Source organism: Hypanus sabinus, chromosome 11 (assembly GCF_030144855.1).
Source record: "Hypanus sabinus isolate sHypSab1 chromosome 11, sHypSab1.hap1, whole genome shotgun sequence".
Taxonomy (NCBI): Eukaryota; Metazoa; Chordata; class Chondrichthyes; order Myliobatiformes; family Dasyatidae; genus Hypanus; species Hypanus sabinus.
The window spans coordinates 60,319,045-60,336,056 of record NC_082716.1 but is presented as its reverse complement, the minus strand read 5'-3'; the positions used below and the strand labels follow the sequence as shown (position 1 = coordinate 60,336,056).

The window sequence follows — 17,012 nt, the reverse complement described above, 5'->3', positions numbered from 1 at the left end:
ATCCTATGTACTGGACCCTTCATACCAGATGGTGTTGCAACAATCTCCATGGTGTATCTATAGCAATTTGTGAGTATCTTTGGTGACATACCAAGTCTCCTCAAACTCATAACGAAATACAGTCACTGTTGTGCCTTCTTTGTAATTGCATCAATATGTTAGGACCAGGATAGATCTTGAGGATAAATGTTGAAACACAGTAACTTGAAACTGCTCACCCTTTCCACTGCAGATTCCTCAACGAGGACAGGTGTGTGTTTCTTTCCTGAATTCTACAATCAATTCCTTGGTCTTACTGATACTGAGTGCAAGGCCGTTGCAACACCACACTACCAGCTGATCTGGTGCTGCAGCCTTTAGTCTGGAAATAGAAGTACAGCCAGGTGATCAAAGTTTTCAAAACGTGGGTGTGGGATAGCACAGTAAGCATCCTTGATGGTGTTATATCAGTGGTCAAGTGCGTTGGCTCCTTTGGTTCCACAGGTGATATGTTGGTTGTAGTTGTTCAGGGACTTCTTCAAGCTGGCCTGGTTGATGTCACCAGCAACAATAGGGAAGGCATCAGGGTGAACTGCTTTGTGACTGCTGATCACAATGCTCAGCTTCTCCAGTGCCTGCCTGATGTTGGCCTGGGGTGGTATGTATATCGCTACCAGAATAGTAGCAGAAAACGCCCTTGGCTGATAAAAAGGATGACATTTGACCACTAGGTGTTCCAGGTCAGGTGAGCAGGACTGAGACAATTGCCATGTCTGTGTACAACAGTGAGTTAATCATAAAACACACTCCACCTTCTCTATCATTGAAAGATGGAGTTGACCTGTATTTGCAGAGAATGGTGAAGCCATCGGGCTGCTGTGTTGCATCTGAAATGGTGGGTGATAGCCATGTTTCCATGTAGCAGAGTATACAGCAGTCACCGATGCCCCAGCAATCTTGCTCTGAGTTTTCAGTTTTATTTACAGAGACCGTACATTCACCAGCAGGATAGTTGGGAGTGGGTTTGGGGTGGGGGGGAGTTCTAAGCCCTCACCATTTCGATCATACTTGTACACCAGCGCTTTTATTTTCTTAAAGGGGAACTGCACTTGCGACTAATTTCTGGTTTCCCAGGTTCGTTGATTTTGAGTATTGGTAGAGTTTTTAAATGTCTTAAAACAATGCTGCTTACTGAAGTACGCATATCTGTGACTGTGGACTTCATCTTCAGTAAGCCTAAATGAGAATATTTGATTAGTCCCATTGGAACTGCATGCAAAGAGTCACAATTTGTCAGTGCCCTCTTGCGGTACTCTTAATCTTGTGTACTGTTAATCTCTAACCTATCCAGAACCTGTGATAAACTGGAGGCCCAATTCATCACAACATCCATAGTTGCAGCATTTATCCTCAGCTCTAGGATAAAAAGAAATTACTGAGTAGATAGAGAAAATTTTTAAGTTGTATGCAACATCCCAACCAACTCCTAGGAATCTCTGAATCATGACTGCTCAACATCAGAATTTGGGATGCTATTCAAGACAGTCCATTTAGAGAACACAGAAGCCAGGAGCACACTACTTCACAAGCTACTCACCTACCTAACTCATTAGCCACCTCCCACCTCATTTATGGACATATCTGCAGTTCCCACCTCAGAACAGAAAAACCAGAATGAAAGCAAGACATTCTTGATCCTGAGGAGCTGCCCAATAGAAGACATTCTACAAACAATATTCCTCCCACCTGCTGGATGAGTATTTTTACTGGTTGAGTCTCTTTAGCAGTTGGCTGCTGAGGTCACAAAGGCAAGACTAGGAGTCAGCAGCTGTGTGAAGTTGTAATTGATTAGACAAACGGTGAACTGAACGTGACACAGTGCATTCTTACAACCTGACTAACCCTGACAACACTATATTAGAAACTTGGTAATAAAAGATCACAATCTTCATCTGACTTTTGAAAACTTCATCAGGGTGATGCACAAAATAATTTTAACACCATAAAATGAAGTAAAGCTATTTCTAGGTCTCCTATAATTCTTAGAATGTCCATAAACCTAAGATGTTAAATTTCATTTTACTATTTATTCACTTATTTTTAAGACCAGACACACATAATGTCAGCATTTATTGCCCATCTTTAATTGCCCTTAAATGGAGTCCCCTGCTAAGTTGTTTGAGATGGCATTTAAGAATCAACCGAACAGGTGCTAACATTGGGTATAGGGATTATAATGTATAATTAACTCAAGACCATTGAGTCCAATCCAGCCAACATGCACACAGGATACTGACTATTAACATACCTACTACTACAAGACAACATTACTTGATCACACTTCCTTCAATCTTGCCTTCTGTGAGAATTCCACTTCACTTCTCCAGCCTCTGTCCACCATACTTTTTTCCAACAATTTTATTTTCCGTAACAGCACTACCAATATATATTTCTAACTCAACTGTCGCTTCACACCACTGTTGTTGACATGACTCTCAACTGTTTCTATTCCATTTCCAGAACTTCTACACTCATCCTCATTCCTATCACCCAGAAAATTAGGATAGCTCCTTAAACAGGTAAGTCATTGGGGACACCTTCAAACTGATGCCAGCATCAAGCATACCATCTCCTCCCCTTCCAGCATTGTTTCTATAACATACTGAGCCCACGCTTTTCCCTCCACCAATACCAACTCCCTTTCTCATGGCACATTACCGTATGCAGTAACTGCAAGAGATGCAACCCCTTCTATTTTGCCTTCTCTCATCCTGTCCAAACAGCAAAGTTTCCTTCCAGATAAACGTACAATTTACTTGTACTGTATTTCTTCCTCTTTACTGCATTTGGTGCTCATGGTGTGATCTCTTAGGCATCAGGAAAACCAAATGCAAATTGTGTAATCATTTTGCAGAACACTGCCTTTTGACTGCAAGGGTAACCATTGGCTTCCTGTTGCCAGTCACTTTGATTCCTCATCCCACTTACACTTACACTTCCACTGACCTCTCTGACCTCCTATAATGGTCCAACAAAGTTCAGCAGGTCCTTATCTTTGGACATGATACATTACAGCCTTCAGGATGTGACGTGAAGTTTAACAGTTTCATATAATTAGCCATTTCAGTCTTGAATTTCAGAGTTATTTAACCTCTACCCCTCAAAGGTTCAGATTTCATTCACCTCCTCCCACCTTGCACTTTCACCTTCCTTTAGATGCCCCAACGCCACCACTGCCTGGTCTCCAGCCTACCATTGATTTCTCTTTTATTCTTTTCACTCCTCTCACATCTCTCTGGAACTGAAAATGTTTTTTGATTCTGTTGCCATGAAAGCCAATCAACTTAGAATACTAAAATGGCATCTATCTGCACAGATGCTGTCTGATCAGTTGAGTATTTTCATCAGTTTTTTGTTTCTACTTTGGAAAGAATCCAAATTCTGTGTTTGGTTTGAGCTAAGTTACAGAACTGAAATAGGCAGCAAATGTGCTGATATTGTTTAAGAAAGTACTTACTTCTAATAATATCTTTCTAACATTTTAGGGTTTGCCTCCTGATTGGCATCCACTGGGAAGGGGAGATCAGATGAGAACGCACCCAATTAGTTTGGCCACACAACCACAAATGGGGCCATTCACACAATTTGCCTCCCTCATTGGAACATGCCAACCAGAAAATCTGAAACTCCTTCTTTTCATCAGTACAAGTGAAATTTCTTGGTATGGAGAGTCCTTGGTCTTGAACCCTTTTGCATCAATGAGCGTGTTCAGGGTAGGCATGCTGAGGCACAGCTCCATAATAAGGGCACTGTGAACTCCAATGCCAGGCTAAAGCCCAAGGTTTCTGCATCCCTGTGGGGTTTGTATCCATTTCATCTGAGTTGTCACACTTGTCAGCCAGGATCACTGAACAGTTTCAAAGATTGTGACCTTCTGCCATTTATAAACACTTAGCCATGCCAACAAAGGCCCATTTGTTAAATATTTATTTTCATAGTTCAGGATTCCAATTTTTGAAGTCATTTGGAATTCCTGTTAGTTTAGCAAGTTTTTAACATTTTAAATCACAAATTGTGCAGATGGATGCAGGTTGTTTTTGATTTCCAATGCAAGTAAAGCCAGGCAGTTATCATCACCAATAAATATTACTGGACCCTGAAATTGTGTTTGTTTCTCTTAACAGCTGCTTTACTAGGAAGACTGAACAGTACATTGTCGCCACTATAAATCCCCTCTAGCAAATTACTCCATTCTGAACTCCTGATGTGTGTTTCTATATATAGTCCAGTGTAGTGTCAAAAGAGCTAGATTATATTATACAGATTCCAGGCAAATGCAACCTGATATAACCAGCTGTTTCCCCACTAAAATCAATGTCAAATGACAGAACAGTCTTAATGCTTTTTTCAGAAGGCTTAGAGTGCAATGAAAACATTCTTTACAATTTTCATAAACTATTCATCTTTCATTATCATACTTACAACAATCTCAATTTATTTCTTTGTTACAGAATACAGGGGAGCCATGCACCACCGTCAACTTAGATTTAAGATTTCCCCTTTTAAGTGGAATACAGCTTTTTCTAATAATGCCTTAATTTTCTCTTTTCTTTTCTTAAAAACAGATGTGATTGTTTTCTGTTCCTGAATGCAGGGTATTCATCAGGAACAGCATTCAAATCTGATCTGGGTTTATTCCCTGAAGTCAGCGTGGATACGTTCCACCACAGTCACTCGATAGCAATAAGGAACAGCCATTCAGGCTGATATTTCCTTTCCCTAAGGCAAGTGGTGCTAAGGCCATCTGTAATAAACTGAGGTCAACTGACATGCCAGTGAGTTGGGATTAGGAACATAGGAACAGCATTATGCCAGTTAGCCCTTGGGCTTAATCGGCCTTTCACTGAGATCTGCCTTGTCTAGTTAAAATCCATCCATCTAGTCTTATTAATTGAGATTAAATCTACTTTAAGAACTAAATTGTTTTGAAGCTGTTGAAAGACTAACAAAGATTATGTTGATTTATGCTGGTCATAAAGTGCCTCAGTTCAGTAACAGGCACTTTGGCCCATCTAGTCCATGCCAAACTGTTATTCTGCCTAGTGTCATTGACCCGCACCTGCCCACCATACACCTACCAGCCATGTACTTATCCAAACTTCTCTTAAATATTGCAATGGAACCAGCATCTCCACTTCTGCTGGCAGCTCATTCTACACTTGCACCACCCACTGAGTGAAAAAGATCCTCCTCGGGTTCCCCTTAAATATTTTACCTTTCACCCTTAAACTATGATCCTAGTTCTATGTCACCCAACCTCAATGGAGAAAGTCTGCTGATCCATACCTCTCATTTTGTATATCTGTATCAAATCTCTCCTCATTCTCCAATACTCCAGGTAATATAGTCCTAACCTATTCAATCTTTCCCTGTAACTCACAAGTCCCAGCAACAGTCTTGTAAACATCCTCAATGCTTTTTTAATCTTATTGATACCTTTCCTGTAGGGAGGTGACCAGAATTACACGTAATACTCCAAATTTGGCCTCACCAATATCTTATACAATTTCACTATAACACTCCAATTCCTGTACTCAATACATTGATTTATTAAGGCCGGTGTGCCAACAGCTTCCTTTATGACCCTATCTGTGATTGCACTTTCAATCTATATTCCTAGATCCTTTTGTTCGACCATGCTCCTCGGTGCTCTACGGTTCACTATGTAAGGTCCAAACAATTGGAATGTTATGTTAAAATCCAAGTTCTGTTTGTGCTTTCTTAGACAACTGTATCATTTTTCTGATTCACGCTCATTTGGAGAGAATGCCTTTTGCAGATGTCGTAGAATAGAGACCATCTGTGGGCTGTTTGAAGAATGTTTTGGATAATGGAAGACTGACTTGGGAAATCAACTGGATCAAATACAGACAATCAGCAGAATGCATTTAAGTATAATCCTCATGCTGGTGAAACTATGAATATACTGGTTATTCTCTTTTGATTCATCACTTTTAGCAACATCCTGGGTGGGACAGGGATGAGCAGATAATATAGATAACCTTCTTCCTTTGACTATATTGTCAGTATTCAGCATATGACACCTGTGTTCCATTGCAATTCTCATTATTTCTAAGGGAAGGAAAGAATATGTTCAGGGTATATGCCTCACAGAAATTCCTCCAGAGCTTTTATGCAAGTGAGTTGAAATCTCTCAATATTGACACTGATCAGAAGAGATGCACATTTAAGTCTGGGGTGACTGATCTTTAGAGGTGTGGCTATACCCACCTACTGCAAATAATGTAGGAAAACATCATATTCAAGACAGTGATTGGAAACCACTAGTGTTCATTGTCAGTAGTCGTTAAAGGAAGCAAATGAATAGTGCCAGAGATTTAAAGGTTTAAAGATTAGATTTATTTGTCTCACGTACAATACATTGAAATATTAAAACATGCAGTGAAATATACCATTTATGCCAACAACCAGCACAGTCCAGGGATATGGTGGGGGCAGCCTGTAAGAGTCGTGCTTCATGGCCACAATTTACTAACCCTAATCCATACATCTTTGGAATGTGGGAGGAAACTGGAGCACACAGAAGGATCCTACACGGTCATATGGAGAACGTGCAAACTCCTTACAGACTGCGTTGGGAATTGAACCCCAGTCTTCCAATTGCTGCTGCTATTAAGGGTTATGCTAACCACTACGCTATTGTGCCTTTAGTCAAATTAGCTGACAGTGGGAAGGGCAGCAGGGAGAAAACAAGGTTTGTTGTGAGAATTGGGGTAGGGATGCAGATAAAAATGAGAGTGAATAGAAAGTGAAATGTAGACAATGAAAGGTTAGGAGATAAAACAGTATGGGTTGGAGGTAGAAGCATGAAGAACTGGAGGCAGAAAAGGGACAGAAGGAAAAGCATAATTAGCATTTGGGAACAGGGAAATTGAAGAGAACAGAAAGTGACAACAAAGCAGAAAAAAACACAAGGGACATTAAGAAGCAGCGAGGTAGACAGAATAGAAGCAGGTAGAGACCACATTACTTTAATAAATGCCTCTGGAGAATAACTGACAATTGTGTACTGCTCATTTAATTTCTGAATTAATTAATGTACAGTATATACCACTTTCTTTAGATGACCAAGGCATGACAAAGTGGGATTATTTTGTCCTTGCCTGTGTTATTTTTGCTTTGCTTGTGTATTATAATTCAATCTACTTTATTCATCTTTACAAGTATCTTTCACATCTTTTGATCATGGAGTCAGCTGGTAACACAGCTGCACAGGGTACGTGTTACTATAAATGGTTCTGGCGCAGAATGTTCCTGTGGGTGATTATACAAACTCCCATCGGCTGACACACCTGCTTTCCACTTCACACTGCTGATTACCAAGTAACCTGAGCTCCAATAGTCCTGCCACAGCAAGGCTTCAATGAATTTAGGACACATTGAATTTTGAGCTTTCTTCCTATATTCGCAGATGCATATTTTTTTGTTGCGGGTTTTTGCCACTTGTTTCTTTTTCCATCAATATTAGCTGATTAACTGAAACTTTCCAGCATTTCCTTGTTTCAGATTTTCAATTTCTGCAGCTTTTTTCCCCCTTGAGTATTTCCAACTTTTTCAGTGTGACAATTTACTACTTACTGTTGTCAGTTGTGATTCTCCTTGGACATTTGTAATTATATGCTGCTATACATATTCCAGTCACATTTATTTTGTGTGGAACAGGCCCTTCCTGCAAACCGAGCCACAGTGCTCAGCAACCCACTTTTCTAAACCTAGCCGAATCACAGGACATTTACAGTGACCAATTAACCTACTAACCAGCGTGTCTTTTGTACTGTGGGAGTATACCATAGCATCCAGAGGAAACCCATGCGCACATGGGAAAAATGTACAAGATTTCCTATGTAGGACGCTGGAATTGAACTCTGAACTCCAGTGCTCTGAGCTGTAACAGTGTCATTCTAACCACTATGCTACCATGGCCCCACATCATGGGTAGCTGCAGAGATGATCTACCTCTGGTTTTCTTATCTGTGTAATCCTGTGGCAGTGTAATGAGCTGTGACAGATTGTACAAAAATGCAATTTATAACATGGCATTTACTTTAAATAAAGCGGTTACAGTCCAATCCATCACAGGCAAAGCCCTCCCCACCGTAGAGCACATTTAAATGGAGCACTGCCACAAGAAAATAGCATCCATCATCACTCACCACAGCTCTGAACTGATTCCACAATCCGCAGACTCACTTTCTAGGACTGTACAACTCACGTTCTCAGTATTTTGTATGTGCACAATTCATCTTCTTTTGCACATTGGTTATTTGTCAGTCTTCGTTTATGTGTAGTTTTTCATAAATTCTATTGTATTTCTTTATTTTCCTGTAAATGCCTACAAGAAAATTAATCTCAAGGTAGTGTATGACAACATGCATTTACTTGATTAATAAATTTATTTTGACTTTGACTCTGCACCACCTCTATAACACTCAAGACAAGTGGTGACAGAATGTAAATATCATGCATGCTTAGTTGTAGCATCCCCTGAGTGTTGCATTGTCAAAAGTACATCTGCTATTTCTAAACTGCAATTTCAGACACTCTAAAGTGAATGTAAGTGGTATTGAGGAAAGAGATGAGTGATTTTCCAATGCACTTTCTTGTCCAAGGTGAAAAGTACAGTTCCCTCAGTGCATTGTATAACTCCAAACCTGTTATGTTATTTGGATTAGTCTTATAAGAGCTGTTAGAGTTATAGAGTGATAGAGCTTGGAAGCAAGCCTCTTTGGCTCAACTTGTTCATGCTGACCAAGTTGGTTACCTGAGCTAATTCTATTTGTCTGCATTTGTCCATACCCTTCCAAACCTCTGTCTAAATGTATTTTAAACTTTGTAATTATACCTGCCTCAATAGCTTCCTCAGGCAGTGCATTCCATGTATCCATCATCCTCTGTTTTTTAAAGAAATATCACTGCTCAAGTCCCTTTTAAATCCTTTCCCTCTCACTTTAGACCTACGTCCTTTAGGCTCACAACCTCCCCCCACCCCATCCAAAATTTCAAGAAGGACTGTGATCATATAACTAATCTATGTTCCTCATAGCTCTATAAAGTCACCCTTTAACTTCCAATGCTCCAGGAAAACAGTACCAGCCTACCCACCTCTCCTTACAACATATTTGATATCATCTGCAAATTTACTATCCATGTTAACCACATTGCCACCCAGATTGTTAATGTAGATTACAAAATAACAGTGGACCCAGCAGATATTCCAGTGGTACACCACTGGTCACTAGACTCCAATTTGGAAAAAAAAACATCTTCACTATCATCCAGCAAGCTAATTTTTCATCCAATTGAAAACCTTGCTAACCATAGGAACCAAGGGATCTAATCTTCCCAATAGTATACCATGCAGGACCTTATCAAAAGCTTTGTTGAAGTCCATGTAGACAACATCTACCAGCCTACCCTCATCAATTCTCTTTGTCACCTGTTCACATATCTCAATCAAATTTGTGAGAAGCAATTTTTCATGCCCAAAGCCATGTTGACTAACCCTTGCCTTCCCAAATGCAGATAGATCCTGTCCTCCTCAGAAACACCTCCAGTAACTTTTCACCACTGATCTTAGACTCATTAGTTCATAGTTCCCAGGTTTGGCCTTGTAGCCTTTTTAAATAAATGCACAACATTTGCCACCTTTCAGTCTTCTGGTCCCTCACCTATGGATAAATATGACACCACATCCCCTGCAGTTTCTTCCCTGGCTTTCTAACATGTCCCAGGATACACTTGGTCAGGTCCAAAGGAATTATTCATATTAATATGCTTTAAGACAATTAGTACATCCTCCTTTATATATGGATAATTCCAAGACATCCTCATTCAATTTCCATTAAATTCTTAGCTTCCATAACAGATGAGAATTATTTATTTAAAACCTTGTGAATTTCTTCTGGCTCCATATGTAGACAAGCACAGTGATTCTCAAGGAGATTTACTCCCTAATTACCCTACTATCTGTAATAGAATCTCTTAGGATTCTCCTTTACCTTATCATGCCTTTTTTCTTGCTTTGCAGATTTCCTTCTTAAGTGTACTCTTACATCCTTGTACACCTACATCCCTTGTACTCTTCAGGGATTTTTTTTTATCCCCCCTGCCTGTACCTGGCATAGGCCTCCATTATCCTGCCTGTCAGATGCCCCTTTATCTGCAAACATCCTTTCCCAATCAACCTGTCTAAATTCTTACCTCATTTTAGGACTTTACCTTGTGGATCAAACCTATTTTTTTCCATAACTGTTTTAAAAAGGGTAGAATTCTAGTCACTGGTTCCGAAGCGCTCCCCCAGTGACACTACAATCACTTGCCCTGCCTCATTTCCCAACAGGAATCTAGTGTTTCTCTCTCTATATACTGTATGAGAAAATCTTTCTGGACAAATTTAACTGATTTCACCCCATCTAAGCCCTTGTCACTATGGCAGTTTCAGTTGATGTGAGGGAAGATTGAATTTTAAGGATTTTTTTAAATGGACTTATTTATCAACTCAGAAGTCTGTAATACATAACATGCAAGTCAATATTTTCAAATTAAATAGTGTTATCCCTATTACTTAATGATAGACTGTCATCATATATCATTTAGTTATATGCTAAACAGAAATAGTTAACACGGTTTTCGAGTCCTGATGAAGGATCTCAGCCTAAAATGTCTTTTCCATGGATGCTGCCTGGCCTGCTGAGTTCCTCCAGCAATTTGTGCATGCTGCTTGGATTTCCAGCATCTGAAGGTTTTCGTGTAATAGAGTTTTATCACAGATTTCAACTAGTTTAAAAGGTTTTGTAACTTCTTGTCAATCTCATGCTTGCTGCTGCTGGTAACCAAAAGAAGATTACTTGTGGCATGGTTTTTGGAAGTGATCCAAAGTTATTTATTTTCTGAATGCTTCCAGTATTATCCTACAACATCTGTGTATTTTTTTCAGTACTGTATTTATGTTGAGAAAACAATGAGAATGTAAATTCAAAAATTATTTATGTACATGAAGTCTTGAAATTCATCAGTCACCTATAAAGTGAACATTAAAAAAGATATGCCTAATTCAGGGGATTGCTATAAACTAAGACTTACTGATTTTTCATTACATGTTTTAGCATGTCCATGAAGAATCCTTAAAATCTTGCAGTCTGTTTAGCCAGTTTTTTATTTCTCTTGACAAGTTTATTGGCCATGACCTGTTCATGACTAATATAGAACATCTGCACGGTTGTAACACCAATAGATCTAAAAGTTTTAATTCTGTGAGAAATATTTGCACATATGGTGAATTTGAATGTCCTTTCCATTTCCATTATATCTTGTAAGTGGAAGAAAACCATGCAACACTAAATTACAATATATTTGTCTTTCTAATTTCTTCTGAACTGAAATATAATAAATGTTTAGTTAGCTGAAAAGTTGCTCTAATCCTGGATCATTAGGAGTGAGTCAATTTATTAAAATCAGCGTTTTATCTATCCTTATGTGGGAGCCAATTAAACTTCTACTGCGTGTTAGTTAATACTTCCAGGGAACTGAATGAGCAATGTCTTATGTAATTTCTTGATAAATGGAAGGCAGAACATTATAGATTGTAAATGATGCAGTAAGTGCAATTTCAACATATGTACAACCACACGAATTCCATGTAATTAACAGTAAGCAGTGGGCTGGACTGTCCTCTAAAATGTCAGCAATTTTCTATGAAACTGTTGACATCTTTCTACATACCAGAAATTTTAATCCTTTGATGCAAGCATGTGTAGACATGGAAGTGCTGAACTGGGCACTTCCTGGGATATGCAGTCTACACTCCATCTCTTCATTTCTCATGGATTCAAGCAATGTAATACTAACTTCCTATTTTTCCATAATGTTTGCACTGGAAAATCTGTTCACCAAACTTGTGTGCTAGGTTAAGCTTTCCTTGGGCTGCTTTAGGGTTTTTGGCCCCACTATCTGAAGTCACTTGCGTAGGATGAGGCACTCCAAGGGATCTTTGAACAAAAGATTCTAAGCCAGGACAGTGAAGAGCTGCAAATGTAAAAAGTAAGGACAATTATGGTGTCAGGTTCTACACAGAAAAGTTAATTCACACCTGTACTGGATGTCCAGGCAAATTTGATGAAGGCATACCCCAAAATAGCATTACGCTTAATGGTGGATACAGTGAGAGACATCAAACTGGTTTGCAGAAGTTACTAAAAATTCATGTTTGTAAAAGTGCAGTCAGCTTCTCTTTCGTTTGATATTCTAATCAATTTTAATAATTACTTACAATGGCTGCAAATGTTAAGTGGCAACTTACTTTTTGTTAAATGTTTGAATGGATAAGTAAATCATAGAATTGTAAGACCCGTGAACACAAGATTGCAGAATCCTTCCAGAAGAAGTTTTAAATTGAAGACAGTGAGATTTCAAAAGAAAGAAGGAAAGACTATGTAATTAAGTACAGTAAGTGGCTCATACAGTGGTTTTGTAGGAAGCATGTTCTTGCTTTAGTGGTGCGGAAAAGGTGCTCATTGTACATTCACGGCTTCAGATGTATCCAAAAATTCTGTAAACAAGAACATATCACCAAAATGCTTTCAAGAAAGCTGTCATTGCAATATATCAAACTGTAAGCTTAATACAGTGAAAATCCAAAGACATCATTGTAAAAGGGAAAGGTCAAGAGTAAGAAAGGAAGTCAGTAAGAAAACTTTTACACCTAAGTAATGAAGCTCAGGGATAAGTCACCAGGTAGACAATTGAACTGGACTCAAAATTGACAGAAAAGGAGACAAATACCATTGTTCACAGAGAAAATGTAAGCATCAAAGTGGATGTAGTTGTGATCTTACAAACTAGAAAAAATAGGGGAAATTTTCTGTGATGTATTTATATATTTAAAACTGATTGAGGGCCAGTTAAATGTTTAAGAAATTAAGGATTAATGTTTAAGGTCAAAGAACCAGATCTGAAACATTTACTCTGTTTCTTTCTCTAGATGCTGTCTGATCTGTGGAGTGTTTCTAGCAAGTTGTCCAGACAAAATATCTGTTTTTACATTTTCATTCATTCAAAGACTGGATAGTTTGTCAGCAGGTCAGACAGCATCTATGGAAAGAAATAATGAGTCAACAATCTGGGCCCAGACCATTCAAAGGGACATCGGATAGGAAATGGAGACAAGTAGTTGTGTTGACAGAGATGGTAGATCTATTGAGGAACGGAAGTTTCAAAGTTTTGAAGAATTGTATTGAGATGAAAATATATTGAAAATATTTACTTGTTACAGTTGTGTTGTGTGAATGAGTTGAAGCCTGTGTGACCTTCAAAACAAAGCATAGTGTTGCCCAGTTTCAGATTTTGCTTCAACAAGTTATGTATGACTAACCCTAAAATGTTGCCAACAACATTGACCATTTGTAGATAGAAGCAAAGTCAGCTAGAATATTGGAAAAAGGCCATTCATAAACAGCTTAAGATTGTTAGCAGCATTCTGAATTGCTAATGTAATCTATCAACAAACCACGTGTAACTGGGGCAGAAGGATTGTTGGAAACTGACTAAAAGTCTGTACTTCAGTACAGCCTCCAAGGACATACTCTCCTCTGCTCCCATCACAGCATATTAATAGCTAATGACAGCTGTAAACTCCACTGAGGCTACAACAGGAACCTGTCAACAGACCTAACTGTATTTGCAGCTAAACGTGACTTACTTATTGGTGCAGGCATGTTGGAACATGGAAAGAGGTGTATATGGTGGAGAAGATTCTGCATTAAGTGTTTTTCGGGCACTGCGTCCATCTTCTAAAACTACACAATCAGTTTACTTAAATATTTTTGATATTTCTGCCACAATTCATGTTGGCAGACTGTGAACACACTTAATATTAATGGTCCTGCTATGTATAGCTTTTGGTCCTTATAGCCTATTAGTGAATTCACATAACCACATGTAAAATCAGTCTTCAACATGTTTCCTAAGAGTAGCTTTCCATTTCTTCCTTTTTTTATCTTTGAGAAGTTAAAATCAGTTGAACAGTCATTACCCTGGAATACTAGACATGTCATCTGAAAAGAAAACACTGAAGAATAGCTGGTAATTTGACTATTCTTCAGTCAGACACCTTCTGTTGATATAAAGCACATATAACTGCTTTGCATCTAATATTAAAAACATATAAACTGTTGCATCTTTGTAAATGTGAATATGTTGCTGTATCTTCCCTTGTCTATAATTAATATTAGCATTTATCAGAATTGAAGGGAAGCCAATGCAAATATAGACTAATACAAAAAGTAATAGATTTGCATATTGAAAAAAAGGGAAATTTCCACTTCCCATTGTACTAAGGATGCTCTCTAAGAATAATGTGAATCTGAATGACTAGGAATCCCAGCAAGATGTTATAGCGTAAGTTTGTGAACAAAGTTTAAAACAGTGTAATTGACCCTTGTATTAACTTTATTGACCCAACAAAATAGTCACAATTTAAATAACTAACCAATCATTGATGGGCTGCACTGATGTTCCTGTCCTACACCAATTCTGATAAGGAGGAGGACAGGGAACATGCATGCTCTGAATAGCATTTATCTATTTCCAACATTGTTTAATGAGATGGTCCATTGATAATTATTTTTTGATAGGTGAATAAATATTAATTTTCCTCTTGCTCTAGGAAAGCAGTAGAAAAACTGAGCAACCAAAATGAAGCTGACATCCACCAGAAATATGAAGAGAAGCAGCAGGAAACTGAGCATGTGCAAGCTATCTTGCAGAATAAAATCCAGCTTCTGCAAGAGGTAGGTAGACCTGGAAGCATCACAGCCTCAGTTCATGGTTTCCTTTATTGTTATCACTATTTGGAATAGATCATTATATCAGAACATGATGTTGATTTAGTTAACCAGTCAAATCCAGCATGTAGGATTTAATTTCATTCCTCTCATTTTCACAAATAGTTCCATTAACCAAGCCACCTATCTTTTTAAAAGATGTTCTTTTAGGATCATGATTGTTTAACATCATCAACAAGTCAGGAGGTTACAGGTTCAGTACTCTGCTTCGTTAATTTGCCTCAGCAAAAGGTAAACAGAACTCACATGGATATTAAAACCATTGGTTTTAGACTTAGCTTTGGTCCACAGTTAAATGTTACTGCATTTGGAAAGGAGACTGTGACCTGTCTGAGGGCAGAAGTCATGGTTGTCATTGAGTCATAATGTGAACAATAAATAGACCTGGTCAGCAACATTCCCCTTTTCATACGTCAAAAATGGCAGCACTTGTTTTAACTTACATATCCAGCAGTAAAACATCCCAAGCTAATCCTTCATGGTATAATTTGACAAATATGGACACAAGAAGATATTAAGATAGGTAATCAAAGGTTTAGCTAAAGAGGACCATCTTAAGGAAAACGAGAGCGAGGAAGAGATAGAATTCCAGCATTTAGATTCAGAAAGGCTCAAAGCCTGACCATTAAAAAGATCAGCCTACACCCTTTCAGTCTGTTTTAAAGAATATCTATGTTTTTTGTTAAAATTTTGTCCTTTGAAATCATCATTGTAAATTATGCTTTTTGTTATGTTTGTACTAACTGAAATAAATTAATTTAATTCTTTCATTCATTCATATTCTTTATTTATCTTTGCAATTGTGTGGTAGATTAGGGCCCTTGTAAGACAAGCATATAATTACATTTGAATCTCTGGGCCCTCAATAGATTGAATCTGCTTCTCCAACAAAAGGTCCACTGACCTCTTCCAACCATCTGATTTCTCGATTACTGTAGCTCCCAGCACACACAATCTGCCAGTCCCTTTCCAATGGTCCCATTCTCCAGTCCACTGAATCCCTAGTCCTAACTTGATGATGAGATCCCAGTTTTGCGTGAATTCTCTATCATCTATCACACCTTTCTCTGCCACCCACTCCTGGTGATGATCCTTCTGACAAACTACTTTCACGAACCCTATCATTTAGTTAGAGCCACCTCTCAGCTACAATATATCAGCCATGCTCCTCCAGCCACTAACCTTACTGGCCGACTTGACCCACAAGTCTCAAACAATTAATTGAGGTACTGGCCCTCTCTAACCCCACACCCAACCAATTCTCCAGTCTTAGCATCAGTTCCAAAGGTCACATTTTACAGTGCAGAAAAGTAGTATCAGATACAAGAGTCTTTAGGCCATCTCAGCAATACCCATTGAACAGAGCCATTTGGATGCGAGAGAAAAAGAATATGCATGAATATAAAACACTTCAATCTTTTATTTCAATTACTTACATTGGATATACCTTCTTTAAACTATTGATTTGACTGTAGACAGCTTAGTCAAGGAATTGTGTTGGGACGGACATGCACACACACACACATGCACATGCACACAAGCGCACATACACGCACACATAGGCACTATCTTTTAAGAAAATGCCACTCACTTTCCAGGAAATAAAATATTCATTACAATATCTTTTTGTGAAGGTAGCAACCAAATTATTAAAAATTTTACCAGACTGACGCAAACATGGATTTATAACTGATATTTGTAAATTCAAAAATTTTAAAAAAGCTAAAATTGCTATCTCTGCTGTTCCAAACAGGAATCCAGATTGGCCAAGAATGAAATGGAAAAAATGACTGCTATTTTGCAGACTGAGAAACTACGATCTCTTGAATTGGAGAAGAAACTGAATGATTGCAATTGGGAAAACCAAGAGAATATAAAATTGTGGGAAACTAATGAAAGGGCTTTAATGGAAAAGGACAGGTAATGCATGAAACCTGTACAGTGGATTTCGGTTAATTGGCCCATTGGTTCATCAGGGCAACCTCTTATTTGGGACAACTCTTAAAGAACAAAAACAAAGAGAAAATAAGTAGGATTCCCTTCAATTATTTGGGACATCATGCCACTAATTGGAGCCAGGGACTATTGTCTAGCAGTTTTTAACTAGTTACA

At 38.4% G+C, this 17,012-nt stretch overlaps 1 protein-coding gene across 2 annotated transcripts in view; it reads left to right on the top strand.

Moving 5' to 3' along the window:
- Positions 1 to 17,012, top strand: part of pde4dip (phosphodiesterase 4D interacting protein) — a 417,345-nt gene that overhangs the window by 232,445 nt on the left and 167,888 nt on the right. For both annotated transcript variants that reach the window (XM_059984447.1, XM_059984446.1), the window contains 2 exons: positions 14,723 to 14,846; positions 16,654 to 16,820. In XM_059984447.1, coding sequence (XP_059840430.1) covers positions 14,723 to 14,846; positions 16,654 to 16,820 — 291 coding nt within the window. The remainder of the gene's footprint in view (positions 1 to 14,722; positions 14,847 to 16,653; positions 16,821 to 17,012) is intronic.